The sequence below is a fragment of the Narcine bancroftii genome, chromosome 4, assembly GCF_036971445.1.
Source record: "Narcine bancroftii isolate sNarBan1 chromosome 4, sNarBan1.hap1, whole genome shotgun sequence".
Taxonomy (NCBI): domain Eukaryota; kingdom Metazoa; phylum Chordata; class Chondrichthyes; order Torpediniformes; family Narcinidae; genus Narcine; species Narcine bancroftii.
The window spans coordinates 17,479,116-17,494,387 of record NC_091472.1 but is presented as its reverse complement, the minus strand read 5'-3'; the positions used below and the strand labels follow the sequence as shown (position 1 = coordinate 17,494,387).

Genomic DNA, 15,272 nt, shown 5'->3' with positions numbered 1-15,272 from the left:
ACAGAAATGCTCAACAGCTCAGGAAGCATCTCTCCATGGAGAGGAAGGGTGGGAAAGAGAAGGAGAGGGGAGGGGCAGGGGATGGCAGGGGGGAGGGAGGGATGGCAGGGGAAGGAGAGAAGGTGGGAGAGGAAGAGGAGAAAGAGGGAGGGTGGGAGAGGAGAACAAAAGAGAGAGGGAGGAAGGGAGGGAGAGGGAGAAGGAAGGAGTGAGTGAGTGTGGGACGGAGTGAAAGATGGAATGAGGTAGCCGTGAGGGAAGGAGAGAGAGAAGGGGAGGAGAGAGTTTCAAGAAGAAGCCTTTCATTTCTCTAATTCTCTGTCGACAGTGGCTTCCAGACTTACTGAGAGTTGCCAGCTTTTTCTGTTTATGTGTTGCCAAAACTGGTGAATTGTAGGGAGAGTGAGAGACTGGCTGGGCTGTGGTTGTTTCATTTGAAACACTCAAGGCGGATCTAATTGTAGTGTACAAGATGTGGAGATGTCTAAGCAGTGTGAACAAGAAGGAACTGTTTTCCTTCACAGAGAGGTCAATTGTCTGGAGCCATTGATCTTCTTGTCGAAGAATTGGAGCAGAAAAGCAGAAATAAGAAACAATTAGTTCACTCAGCAAGATATGGGGGGGGGGGGGAGTGGGTATGGAAAATGCAGCTAAAAGGAAGGTAGGAGGAGAACCACTGAATGTGAGCTTTAATGCAGGGTTACCCCCTCCATAAATCTTCGTCCGCGAAGCCAAGCCAAAGAAGATGTACCAAGAGCTGGGAAATTGGGATCATCTAAAGCCCACTTTTGGATGATATGGTTGTGATGGGCTGAACAGCCTTCTGTGCTATAAATTCATGTAATTCTATGAAGAACCACATTTGATGTGTCATGCATTTACCCACACAAATGCACAAACACACTTGCAGACACATGCGTTAACACGTGCACACACACACACACACACACACACACACACACACACACACACACACACACACACACACACACACACACACACACACACACACACACACACACACACACACACACACACACCATAGAACATTAGAAGACAGTACTGGTCCTTTGATCCTCGACATTGTGCCAACCTATATAAACCTATCTAATCATAACCCTATATTTTTCTTGCATCCAGTCTTTTAAATGACCCTGTAGTACCAGTCTCCACCACCATCCTTTACCATGCATTCCAGGTACTCACTTACGTCTGTATAAAAAATGTACCCCTGGCATCTCCCCTAAACTTTCCTCCCCCCATCTTTATGGATGACTTCTGGTTTTTGCTAATCTCACCCTGAGGAAAATGTGCTGCCTGTCCACCCTATCTACACCACTCTTAATCCTGTAGACCTCTATTAAGCCATCTCTCATTCTTCTTCACTTCAAAGAGAAAAGCTCAAGCTCTGTTAACCTTACCTCATAAGACATGTTCTCTAGTCTAGGCTACAATACTCCGTGTGGTCTAACCAGAGTTTCATGGAACTGCAGCATTACCTCACGACTCATACACAATCCCCTGACTAATAAAGGACAGCGTACTACAAGTCTTCTTAACTACCTGATCAACCTCAACTTTGAGAGATCTTTGGATTTGGACCCCAAGGACCTTCTGTTCTTTCTCAGACAAGTATCCTACCATTAACTATGTCTCTTCCTTCAAGCTTGGCCTTCCAAAAAGCATCTTTTGATACTTATCTGGATTGAACTCCAATTGCCATCTCTCTGCCTAACTCTGCATCCTGTCTGTATCCTGTTGTAACCTACACAAACATTCTACACTATTCCCAACACCTCCAACCTTGGTGTCATCTACAAACTTACTGATCCACCCTTCCAGTTCATTTATAAAAATCTCAAATAGCAGAGATCCCAGAATAGATCTCTATGAAAATTCGTCACTGACCTCCAGGCAGAACACGTTCCATCTACTACTACCCTCTGCTTTCAACAGGCAAGTAATTTCTGAATGCACCCAGCCAAGGTTGCATAGATCCCATGCCTTGTGTATACACACACACACACACACACACACACACACACACACACACACACACACACACACACACACACACACACACACACACACACACACACACACAACACACCAAACCCCCCCCCCCCCCCCATCTCTCACAGGGAGTTCATATAAAGTGTCAAGGCTGATGGAAAAGGATAGTGATTTTTCTATTTTTCTTTCCTTACAACACTAAGGAGGCTATTTGGCCCACTGGGTCTATGTTGGCTCCCAAAGTATACTCACCCCATTCCTCCACTTATCTTTCTGTAACATAGTCTCTCTCACATGCCCATCCATTCCCTGATCCTCCTGCTACTCACCTACGCTCAGAGGGCAAAATACTCCAGCCATTTAGCCTACCAATCTGCACCTCTACGGGGTGTGGGAGGAAACTGGAGTACCTGGGGAAAATCCACATGGCCACAGGGAGAACTTGTAATTCTACATCGATATTGCCAGAGGTCAGAATTAAACCCAGGAGTTGTGAGCCAGCTAGTCCACCAGGGATAGGGAACACAGTACAAGCTTCAGTAATCCCCTTCCTATTTCAGTGAATAAGCTATGTGGTGTGTGTCCTTAATGCATTACACCACCAGCCCCACATGACCCAGTGGCAGAAGGATGCAAGAGCTGATGGTGCCGGGAATATAAATGGTGCCGCGGGCTCAGTGCTACTTTCACCGTGCTGGCTGAAACACACGGACACTGCGAAGCCACTGACCTGGGAAGAGTCCTGGGGGAAGACGGCATCAAAAGCAAACATCTTTGGCGGCACCAGGCCGCCTCTCTTCTGAGAAGAGTTGTGCAGCCCGTTTACCGGCGGATCATACAGAGTAATCTGCTTCTTCCGAGGGTCCACTTTAAAGAAGCAGCTCGATTCAGATGAGTCCCCCACCGAGGCAGGACAGATGCGCAGCATGACCTTCACCTGTGGGGAAAGGAACAGGACGCCCTGTAACATGCTGAACACCTGATGGAGAAGCGACACTTTGCATACCTCACTAAATGAACCATCTTGTTCAGGAATTCCCATCTGAGGTGTGAACAACGTGAGCTTCCCTGGCACACTGGGCCCACTTCCAAAGTTTACATCCATTATCTTTATTGCGAACAAGCGAGGGCATATTTCCACCAGAGTATTTATTCTGCAAGACCAGCAGTAGAGACATCAATGAAACCCCTCACCACATCCACAAGTACTCAGTGGAAGGAAATTCAGCCTCCATCTTCATCCTTTTCACCAGATCAGAATTCCAGAATTTCATGATTCCTCTCCCTCATGACCCTGAATGGAACAGTTTTCCCTCCTCTCCCTCGCCCTTGGGCCAGTTTCACAGCAGTGGACACCATGGCGGACAAGCTGAAGCCTGCCGTTGCCAGCAGGAGCCAACAAATGTATTTCTAATTGACCATTGGACGAAATTTGGCAATGAACAAATTGGCCGCTGCAGGTTCCACACAAGAGCTTCCACTAAATCCAAAAACTTTATTTCAGCTGAGGGAAAATGGAAATGGAAAGGAAGAGAAAATTCAGCAGGGAAGAAATGCCTGCAGGAAACAGATCCAGGAAGTGACATCAAATTAAATGGCAAACATTTGAGGAAACTTTGGTCACAATTCACTTCAGAGACTGAGCCAAGAAATGAACTGAATAGGTTAAAAACTGCTTCTTCATGTTCCACTTCCTGTGGCACACTTGGCTTCTTTCAGACATTAGACTTCTATACTGATCTAAGTAACTTAAAAGGAACCAGTTACAATCTTTGAAACTGTTCGTGCGCATGGGGTTAGAGAAGCAGCCAATTGGCACTTCACCCTCTCAAATACAATGGGCTCACTCCGTCTTTGGGGTTCTTTTTACAGTTCAGAATGTGTGGCCGCCTCTTCCACAGCGAGCCCATGACTTAGCGGGACTCTCCCTTTGGATGCAGAGCCTGCGTCCGAAATGGGGAGGCTCTGAGGTGCCCAAACCAAAGCTGGAACAGCTTAGCTCAAACCTTGCCTGGGGGGGAGTAGACTTGGGTCTTTGGCAGTCTGGATTTCCGTGGAGGTACAACCAAAATGGGGAATAGAAAGTGGTTCAGCAAGCAACTGAGGTGCATTTCGAGGGAGAGATGGGAAAGTGCCCAACGAGAAGGTCATTTGGACATTGATGAAATCTTGATTAAAAATGCTCCTCTTCAATCTGATTTTGTTCTTAAAAATATCCCCCAACTTAACTTTCGGTCTGAAATTTTCTATGTAGGGACAGGATCTGGCCTTTCTTGTCTACTTTGGGAAATCAAAGCACAAGATTTGCCACCCACAAGTATCACTCCACAGCCTCTTAGCGTGGCTGTTTGACGGGATGTTCTTCCCATGGGTTTCCTCAGGATGCTCTGGTTTCCTCCCATGTTGCAAACATGTATGGGGTGAGAAGGTTAATTAGTCACATGAGGGGCATGTGGGTGGTGCGGGCTAATGGGCTAAAAGGGCCTGTTACTATGTTGTATCTCTAAATCAATTAGACTTCTTGGATGAGCTTCCTCAAAGGGTGACACAGCTTTAGCCAACTGTGTTCCCCACACCTGGAATCCCTTTCCCAAACCTTTCAGCCTCCCTTTGGAAACTTAACCCGCTCCCACCACTGGAGAAAGCTGCAGAGTTGCTGCTTTCTCCTGCGTTCCTTTGCTCGAGGTCCACTTTACTTCAAGCTCGTGAACCAGCTCCCGGATGGAATGCTCAACATTTTGATGGACTGTATGGAAGACAAATGTTGCTGATGGAGTAAAAGGCGCAAGTCTGCAGACACTGTGGTCAAAGTGAAAGCTCAATGATGAAGAAACTCAGGAGGTCAAGCAGTGTCCTTTATAGAACAAAGATAAAGATACATTACCCATGTTTTGGGCTTGAGCCCTCCAACCTTGTACACTGTTTGACCTGCTGAGCTTGTTCAGCATTGTTGCAGTTGATTATCTTCACAGAAGTGGGAATAATTTTTCCTCAAGCAATGTGAGAGTAAAGCTGGAGGGCAGACTCTGTATTTTCAAGCTGAAGAAATGGGTGTCCTGCAACGACTGGAGTGGCAGGGTCAAATACCCAGCCTCATCCTCCACGTTTAGCACAGTAACAGGCCCTTCCGGCCCATGAGCCCGTGTCTCCCAAATACACCAATTAACTTACACCCCTAAATCCATACAGAGACAGGGAGAACGTTCAAACTCCTTACAGACACGGCTGGGTTTGAACCCAGGTTGCTAGTGCTGTTAACAGCATTGCGCTAACTGTTTTCATCCTGCCCTCATGAGTTGATCTCGCTCCCTGCAATGAACTTGGCACCTTCTCCGCTTGCTCTTTTATGCATTTCTTTTTTTAGTTTGTGCATTCACCTCCTTGCCAGATCATTCCCAATTGGGGCAGGGGAAGGGAAGATGGTGGTGGGGGGGGGGGGGGGAATCTGCCTCCTTGCATCGCCGCCTTCTTCTGATGAAGGTCCTCCCTCAGTACTGTTGGGGAAGCGAGTTCCATGAGTTAGAACATTGGATCATTGCAGTATATGGATGGGAGGACAATGATCTGGGAGCAAGTCAACGAGAGAAGGCAGAATACCGGATATGCCAGCATATAGGACGATCTTGAAACAAAACTGTCAACTTAAAAATCGGGTCATCTTATACGCTTAGTATATAATCCAAACCTTTCAACGCAGCTGAAATCTTCCCACCAGCTCCGACACCATCTTGCACATGCCTTGTTAGTTATCAACAAAGTCTCAGTGCTACCCCACGGGGTCCCAGTCCGACTGATTTCGGCTCTATACAGGCTATAAACAGCCAATGGTGGCTTATTTTAAAATAGGCTAATAAAATGAGGGAAGATTTTGGTATTGATAAGAATTCTTTATTTCTTTATTATCAAATTCGATCTTTGGTAAAATGTATGTTTGGTAGAGAGATGATTTTACCTAAAATGACTAAATTTGAGGCTTCTCTTATGAAGGTACCAGAGAAGGGTTATATTTTATTTATGTATCAAATATTGCAGGATGGTATGATAAAAAGGGTTGGGATAGATATAAAATTAAATGGGAAGCGGATGTTGTTTTTTTTTATGAAGAAGATTGGTTCTTCTGTTATGATATCATAACTATCTGTTATGATAGTGTAACTCGATTGATAAATGCACATTATGCAATGATTTACAATTTTTTACATCAATTATATTTGACACCTGAAAAATTTAAAAAATATGGTTTTCATGAATCAGATTTGTGTTTTGGATGTGGTGATATGGTTGGAACTGTTTGGTTATGTATACATATACAATCTTTTTGGAAGAAAATTCAATCATTTTTAGAATACCTGTATAAGATTAAAATAGTTTTAGATCCAACAGTATTTTTATTGGGCAGTTTGCAACCTCTGAAAGGCTTGGGATTAGTTAAGTTCCAGCTTGCTTTTGTATATTTAGCTTTATCCATAGCGAAAAAATGTATTGCTAGTACATGGAAAGATACAAATATGATTGATATTAATAGATGGCTTAATGAGATGAAATATTGTTTAACAATTGGAAAAATTACGTATGTTTTGCATGATAATTATAATTTTTTTATTAATAAGTGGCTGTTATACTCAGGATGTTTACATTTCAATTTATATTGATTAGATCTTAATATGTATATTTAATTTTTTTTAATATCCTTCCTTTTTTCTTTTTTTATGGCTCTCCTTAGGAAAGTTGGCTGAGGGGGTGGGGAGAACATTTTTTTTTCTTTTTTAATATATATCAAAAAAATGTTCATGTTTAATTGCTGTATATGTCATATATTTTTTTTTGAACGAATAAATAAAGTTTTAAAATTTAAAAAAAATTTAAAATAGGCTAATAAAATTAAAATCTTTACAGGGTAATTTGGCATTAAAATATTGTGATTTGCTTTTAACACCATCCACTGGTCAGCAATAAGTGTCAGATTTTGGGGGTGAGTTGTATTATACAAGGGGTATAGCTCAAAACCTACATTTTAGGTGGAAACTCTAGGGGTTGTCCTACACAGAGTCGCCCTATCTGCTGGTATATACTGTAAATAGTGGTACGGACTAGATGGGCTGAAGAGGCTATTCTGCTGCCACATGTGCCCAAGATGGGATGATGTGTAGCTTGGAGGGGAAATTGAAGGCAGTGGTGTTCTCTGCACTCTGAGTGGCTTTTGGGAAACTGAACAGAGGTTTGGCAGACAACTTTGGTTGAAAGCAGAGATAAATGTGTAATAAAATGACAATCACTCACTTTTGTCCAAGGCACTCTCCCCTGTCATCTCCGGGGAGAGCTCAGGGTAAGAGGAGCATCCAAAGAGCCCGGTTCGGGGAGGGGCACAATTTTTCTTTTTGAAGAAAGCATTATTGACAACATGAGGAAGGGAGAGGTGCTCCCACTATGGGAGCTCTTTGCTGTCTGCTGAGCAAGCTGTCAGTCATTTCCCAGTTCCTGGTTCAGTCTCTGTGATGGGTCTTTTCTCAACTTCAGGATATTACTGCTGATCGCACAAACTTTGGGGAGGCAGTCATTCTCTTCACAAGAAAACAGCTGGAAACAATGATTACAACGGATGTACCATTGTACATAAAAGGGATTGGAAGTGTTTAATTTCTGTTCACTCAGACAGAATTATATACAGATCTGATATTCACCAGAGTGAAAAACCGAGAGCATACAATAGCAGCCAAGCAGCCAATTACAGGATAACCAGTGAGCTTTGAACACCCTTTGTTGAAAGTGATTGAGCAAAGCCTCCCTCTATCAACACGTCAGAAGGACAAAAGCCCAAGTCTTTGATGGGGAACTATATGCTGAGGAGTTGGAGTTGATTCATGGCCACCTCGTATGATCTGTGTTGTCATCTGAGAGACCTGGGATTGGAGAACCTGGAACCAAAAGGATCTAAGTAAAACAGGTGTAGCCTGTTGTTTGGCAAACCTGGAGTTTTCTGCAATAGCTCAGATCAATTTTAAGGGAACTAGCTTTGACCAAAGTTATAAGCAAGAAAGCTATTGTTGTCTATGAAAGAGCTGCGATAATCTGTGAAAGAGCAATTGTGTGTGACACGCAGTGTAGTCTGTGTCGCCTGCAAGAGATCCAGCGTGTATCACCTGCAAGAGACCCGGCGTGTTTGTAAGACAAGTATCATCTGTGAGAGACCCAGAGTGTTTGTAAGACAGGTATCACCTGTGAGAGACCCAGAGTGTTTGTAAGACAGGTATCACCTGCTAGAGATCCAGCATGTTTGTAAGACAGGTATCACCTGTGAGAGACCCAGCGTGTGTGTAAGACAGGTATCACCTGCGAGAGACCCAGTGTGTTTGGGAGACTCAATGATGCCTGTGAGTGACTCAGTATTGCCTGTAAGGGACCAGATGTTGCCTGTGAGAAGTCAGTGTCATCTGTGCTGTCCCAGAATTAGCTGCATAAAACCTAATGTGACTGCTAGACCCAGTAATGCCTGTAAGAGAATTAATGTTGACCTGGTGCCTTTTATTGAGAGAACCCATGTTGACCTGGTGTGTGTTAGTAGAAGAACCCATGTTGAGCTGGTGTGTGTTAGTGGAAGAACCCATGTTGAGTTGGTGTGTGTTAGTAGAAGAACCCATGTTGAGGTGGTGTGTGTTAGTGGAAGAACCCATGTTGAGCTGGTGTGTGTTAGTGGAAGAACCCATGTTGAGCTGGTGTGTGTTAGTGGAAGAACCCATGTTGAGCTGGTGTGTGTTAGTGGAAGAACCCATGTTGACCTGGTGTGTGTTAGTGGAAGATCTCATGTTGACCTGGTGTGTGTTAGTGGAAGAACTCATGTTGAGCTGGTATGTGTTAGTGGAAGAACTCATGTTGACCTGGTGTGTGTTAGTGGAAGATCTCATGTTGAGCTGGTGTGTGTTAGTGGAAGATCTCATGTTGAGCTGGTGTGTGTTAGTGGAAGAACCCATGTTGACCTGGTGTGTGTTAGTGGAAGAACCCATGTTGACCTGGTGTGTGTTAGTGGAAGAACCCATGTTGAGCTGGTGTGTGTTAGTGGAAGAACCCATGTTGACCTGGTGTGTGTTAGTGGAAGATCTCATGTTGACCTGGTGTATGTTAGTGGAAGAACCCATGTTGACCTGGTGTGTGTTAGTGGAAGAACTCATGTTGACCTGATGTGTGTTAGTGGAAGAACTCATGTTGACCTGGTGTGTGTTAGTGGAAGAACTCATGTTGACCTGGTGTCCCTTCAGGAGAGAACCATATCGACCCAGTGTCCTTTAGTGAGAGAACCCATGTTGTGTGTGAGGAACCCAGCAGGACCTGGAAGAGATTGGGAATCATTTGGGAGAGCCCTATGTTGTTGACATCTTTCAGCACACTGACTAATCCTGGAATTTCCTTACATCTGGTGAACACTCATTGCTTCAATCTAAATCTTCCAATCATTTTAATATCGAAGGCGACACATAGGCCAGGAACTGAGAACACATGCGGCATTATTTTTTGTCGTTGGCAAGTTTTCAATGAGTTCTTTATTTGCTAGTTTCCTGAATTTGTGGATTAAATCATTCTGTGATATTCTGTGAACTGAATCAAAGAAAGAAGGCACATTCACACTTCAAACCTTGTGCTGCAGCTACAGATTCACAGCCAAGCGAGATAAATGGTGAAAAATGAGATGGAACAATGCAGAACACAGGCAATAAATAACACGACTACAAGGGGCATTACCAGAGAACCTGCAGCCCTCTCCAGCTGGGCACTGGCCATCGAGAGAGGGGTGACGTTCCCATCCCCTCATCCTGTAACTGTAAAATCAGGAACGTGAGGCCTGACGAGGAAGTGGCATGGATTTCAAATGGGAATTGGACAAATACTGGGAAAGGGAATGTGCAAAGAATGGGACTAACTGGGATTGTTTAATTACTGGAATTCTTTGAGGATATAACGAGCGCGGTAGATAGAGGGGAGCAGGCGGACATTTTTAACTTATTTCCAGAAGATGTTCGAAAAGGTGTCATGTAAAAGATTTGTACAGAAGATAAGGATGTATGGAGTTAGGGTGATGTATTAGCATGGATAGAGGATTGATTAACCAATAGAAAGCAGAGAATTGGGATACATGGGTGTATTTCTAGTTGGCAACCAGTGGTGAGCAGAGTGTTGCAGGGGTCGGTACTGGGCCCACAAATGCTCATTATATACATTAACAATCTGGAAGAGGGGACAGAGTGTAGTGTATCTAAGTTTGCTGTTGACACTAAATTGAGTGGAAAAACAAATTGTGCAGAGGATACGGAGAGTCTTACGAGAGATAAGTGAGAGGGTAAGCGCCTGACAGATGGAGTTCTATGTGAGGTTATCCACTTTAGAAGGAAAAATGGAAGATCAGATTATTATTTAAATGGGAAATGTTTGCAGCATGCTGTCTACAGAAGGACTTGGGAGTACTTGTGCATGAATCATAAAGGGTTGGTTTGCAGGTACAGCAGGCTATCAAGAAGGCAAGTGGAATGTGTGTGTTACATAGTAACCTATGACCGTGTCCCCCTTTTAGGAAATTTGGAAATGGCCACCCTATATACGATACAACAAATCTGAAATTATCCTGTTCTTCTGAAAAGACAAGTTGTCTGATGTAATTGAGGGTCGAACTACTTGCCTTCAACTCGTGTAAGCCTCAGCTCTGAGGGAAGGTCCGTCGGCTCTGATGAGAGGGTAATTTTAATTTTTTTTTAAATTTAGACAGACAGCACGGTAATAAGCAAACTCGTCCCTATGAGCCCGTACTGCCCAATTTACACCCCTCTTGCAACAGGAAGAGTGAGGAATGGGTCAGCATGGACTGGGAGCACAGGCTAGTTGGTAGAACAGTTGAGGAACAGTGGAAGACTTTCAAAGAGATTTTTCACAGTACTCAACAAAAACATATTCTTGTTAAATATAAGGGCAGCAAGAGAGGGTAGAGTTAGCCTTGGTTAACTAAGGAAATAAAGGAAAGTATAAAATTAAAAGCTCATATATACAAAGTAGCCAAAAATAGTGGAAAACTGAAGGTTTAGGAAAACTTTAAAAGGCAAGAAAGCACAACTAAATGGGAAATAAAGAAAAGGAAGAAGGATTATGAAGGTATATTAGCACAAAATATAAAAACAGATAGCAAAAAATTTTATAAATATATAAAACAGAAGAGGGTGGCTAGAGTCAACATAGGTCCCTTGGAAGATGAGGGAGGGAAATTGATATTGAGTAATGAGGAAATGGCCGAGGCATTGAACAAATATTTTGTATCAGTCTTCACGGTGGAAGACACGTCCAGCATGCAAAAGAGTGGAGATAGGGATGTGAAGGGAGGTGAGGGCCTCTATAAAATAATTGTTACAGAAGAGAGAGTGATGAGCAAACCAATGGGACTGAAAGCGGACAAATCCCCTGGTCCTGATGGGATGCATCCCAGGGTACTGAGGGAAATGGTAGGAGTTATAGTTGATGCATTGGTAGTCATTTACCAAAATCCTCTGGACTCTGGGCAGGTCCCGGCAGATTGGAAGACAGCAAATATCAGGCCACTTTTTAAAAAGGGATGCAGGCAGAAGACAGGTAACTATCAGCCAGTTAGCTTAACGTTTGTAGTCGGGAAAATGCTTGAAGCTGTCATTAAGGATGAAATAGCGAGACATTTAGAACAAAGGGGTTCCATCAGGCAGATGCAACATGGATTCAGAAAGGGCAGGTCTTGTTTGACAAACTTCCTGGAGTTCTTTGAGGATATAATGGGCGGAGTAAATAGAGGGGAACAGGTTGATGTATATTTGGATTTCCAAAAGGCATTGATAAGGTGCCGCACGAGAAACTTATCAATAAGATACAGATGAATGGAGTCGGGAGATGGAGATACAGATGAATGAATGGATGAATGGAGCAAAGGTCTGGCAGATGGAGTACAACGTTAGTATGAGGTATGAGGTATATGAGGTCATCCACTTTGATAGGAAAAATAGAAGAGCAGATTATTATTTAAATGGTGAAAAACTGCAGCATGCTGTAGTGCAAAAGGACTGGGAGTACTTGTGCATGAATCGCAAAAAGTTGGGTTGCGGGTACAGTAGATAATTAAGAAGGCAAATGGAATGTTCACCTTCATCACTAGAGGAATTGAATTCAAAAGCAGGGAGGTCATGCTGCAACTATACAAGGTACTGGTGAGGCTACACTTAGAGTACTGTGTGCAGTTCTGGTCTCTATACTTGAGGAAGGATATACTGGCTTTGGAGACGGTCCAGAGGAGACACCCCAGAGATGCAGGGTTTGACCTACGAGGAGAGATTATACTCACTCAAATTCAAAGAAAATTAGAAGGGATCTTATAGAAACATAGAAAATTATGAAAGGGGTAGATAAGATAGAGGCAGGAAAATTGTTCTCACTGATAGGTGAGACCAGAACTAGGGGACACAGCCTCGAGATTCAGGGGAGTAGATTTAAGATGGAGATGAGGAAAATTTTTTTTACCAGAGAGTAGTGAATCTGTGGAATTCTCTGCCCAGGGAAGCAGTTGAGGCAACTTCATTAAACTGATTTAAGGAATTAAGGGATATGGGGAGAAGGCAGGTGGGTGGAATTGAGTCAATGATCAGATCTTATTGAATGGCGGAGCAGGCTCGATGGGCCGGATGGCCAACTCCTGCTCCTATTTCTTATGCTCTTATTAACCTACAACCCGCGGTACGTTTTGAAGGGTGGAAGGAAACTAGAACCCCCAGAGAAAACACAAGCAGACATGGGAAGAACGTACAAATTTCTTACAAACAGCACAGGATTCAAGCCCCGGTCCTGATCGCTGGTGCTGTAAAGGCATTGCGCTATCTGCTACACCAACCGGGCCCGCCCATAATGAACACATCAACTCATGCAAGGTTTTGGAGAAACTCATCTGGTACTTGGCAACACAGCAAATGGTGGGTTGGAGGGGTAACTGGGCAGGATTGCTGCTTAACTACCAGGCATTTAACTCAGTTACCACTGATGGGCCGAGTGGCCTCCTTGTGTGCCATGAGGAGAATATGATACAAGATGGAACAGGTTACTGAAGAGCAAGACATTGTCTCCCTTTGGAGGAAGCCTCTTCAATCATCTTTCCTCAGCTGTTTGCATTCTAATGGGACAGCAAAGACCACGTATTTAGGGGTCTAATCGCTGCTGCTTTATTTCACTTCAGGGTAATATGTGCTTCTTTGTCGAGGGAGGGTGACTGCTGTCCTCCACACTTCTCCACATTGCACTGCTCAGCGATCAATCGTCGTGCCCTTCTCAGCTGGAGAACGAGGCTGGTGAAGCAACAGGAGTGATGAAGCAACTGCTCAGCCATCGCACAACTCTATCAGTCCTTTAGCAATTAATCGACTGTGGGAACAGGCTTATTGAAGGTTAATGAAGACTTGCCGGAGCAATTACTCATCATTACTGCAATAGAGGCTGCACGCAACAATACTTTTAAACTCCCAAAGGACTGGATGGCAGCTGATTGGTTTGGTACATTATCTGTCACCTACAGTTATCACCAACCATGCGGAGTTTCACTGGGAAAGATCTCGGAGCACTCCCTTGGCTCAACTCTATAAAGCTCTGCTGAGACCACAACTTAGAATATTGTGTTCAGTTCTGCTCACCTCATTACAGGAAGGATGTGGAAGCTATGGAGAGGATGCAGAGATTTACCAGGATGTTGCTGGAATGGAAAATATATCTTATGAGGCAAGCTTAGCAGAGTTGGGACTTTTCTCTTTAGAGTGAAGAAAGATGAAAGGTGATTTAATGGAGGTCTAGAAGATTTTGAGAGGCATAGATAAGGTAGACAGCCAGCACCTTTTTTTACCCGGGGCATCTATACAAAGTGAAGGGAGGAAAGTTTAGGGGAGATATCAGGGTAAGTATTTTTTTTAAAACACAGAGAGTTCTGGTTGCCACCCATAATAGGGGCATTGAGGAGACTTGGACAGACACAGGGATGAAAGAAAAGTAGAGGGTTATGAGGTAGGGAGGGTTTAATTATTATTTTGGTAGGTATACAGTATATGGGTTGGCACAACATCATGGGCTGAAAGGCCTGTACTTTGCAGTAATGTTCTGTGTAATCCTGCAAGGCCACATACACCCTCTGGCCTATCTTACTCAAGACACCAAACCACAGGCATAATCCCAAAGGGAAGGGAAACCCGTGCTGTTACTGCAAACACACCAGCGCGAATGGGGTTGCCAGTCCAAAGGGAAGCACAGAGTGGTGAGAGATACACCTGATCAAAATAAATCCAAACATGTTATGCTCATGACAAACAGAAAGTTAGAATGAAGCCTCAATACAGGATACAACAGTGGTTTGACAATCATTAAAACACACATGTTCCCTGGTTCACAGTACCATTGGTGATTTCAGCTGTGGCTGCCTTGGACTGTGGTCATGGCTGGAACAGGGAATCTGGTACTATCAAGTTACTTCACAGCAAACATTCATTCTCATTTCACAATGACATGTCTGCTACCGTTCAAAGTAAACACAGGTGTACCTATTCTCCAGAGAGACTCTTCCCGTATGTACCTTCTCTCTACAAAGATTCTCAGAGAGAGAGAGAGAGAGAGAGAGAGAGTGAGAGAGAGAGAGAGAGAGGAACAGATTCTCCCATGGACAATGAAAATGCTGAAAAACCAAAGAAACTGCTCACGTTGACCATCCGAGATTCTCATGTTCACAAAATAATACTTATTTATTTATTTGTATTTATGAATACTTGTCCTGCATATGTACTGTTTGACTATATGTGTATTATATTTGGTTGCGTGTCTGTGTGTGTTGCATTGAAGACAGGAGAAAGCTGTCTCGTCAGGTTTTACTTGTGCAATTAGAAGACAATAAACTTGACTTGATGTGCATCTGTAATTGCTATACCCTCCCCATGTACCTGTTCTCTGCACTCACCACATATACCTCGTCTTTTCCCTCCCCATGTACCTGCTCTCTTCCCTCCCCACGTACCTATTCTCTACAGCCACGCCACGTACCTGTTCTCTACACCCACCCCACGTACCTGTTCTCCATGGTAAATTCTCTCTATTCACGATCACTAATCCCGTCTCTCTTTCTGATCACAAATCCTCTGCCCTGAATACATTCCCCTTCACTGAGATAAATGCTTCTCTAATTTACACAAATCCTCCAAGAGACAAATACTCTTGCTTCAACTCTATTCTCCATGAACAAA

At 43.7% G+C, this 15,272-nt stretch overlaps 1 protein-coding gene across 6 annotated transcripts in view; it reads right to left on the bottom strand.

The window, feature by feature from the left end:
• kif26ba (kinesin family member 26Ba) overlaps nucleotides 1-15,272 on the bottom strand; it is a 389,427-nt gene that overhangs the window by 119,693 nt on the left and 254,462 nt on the right. For all 6 annotated transcript variants that reach the window (XR_011355560.1, XR_011355561.1, XR_011355562.1 and 3 more), the window contains one exon: nucleotides 2,744-2,950. Coding sequence is in view for 2 of the 6 variants with exons in the window: in XM_069930858.1 (XP_069786959.1) it covers nucleotides 2,744-2,950 (207 nt within the window). In the remaining 4 variants the exon portion in view is untranslated. The remainder of the gene's footprint in view (nucleotides 1-2,743; nucleotides 2,951-15,272) is intronic.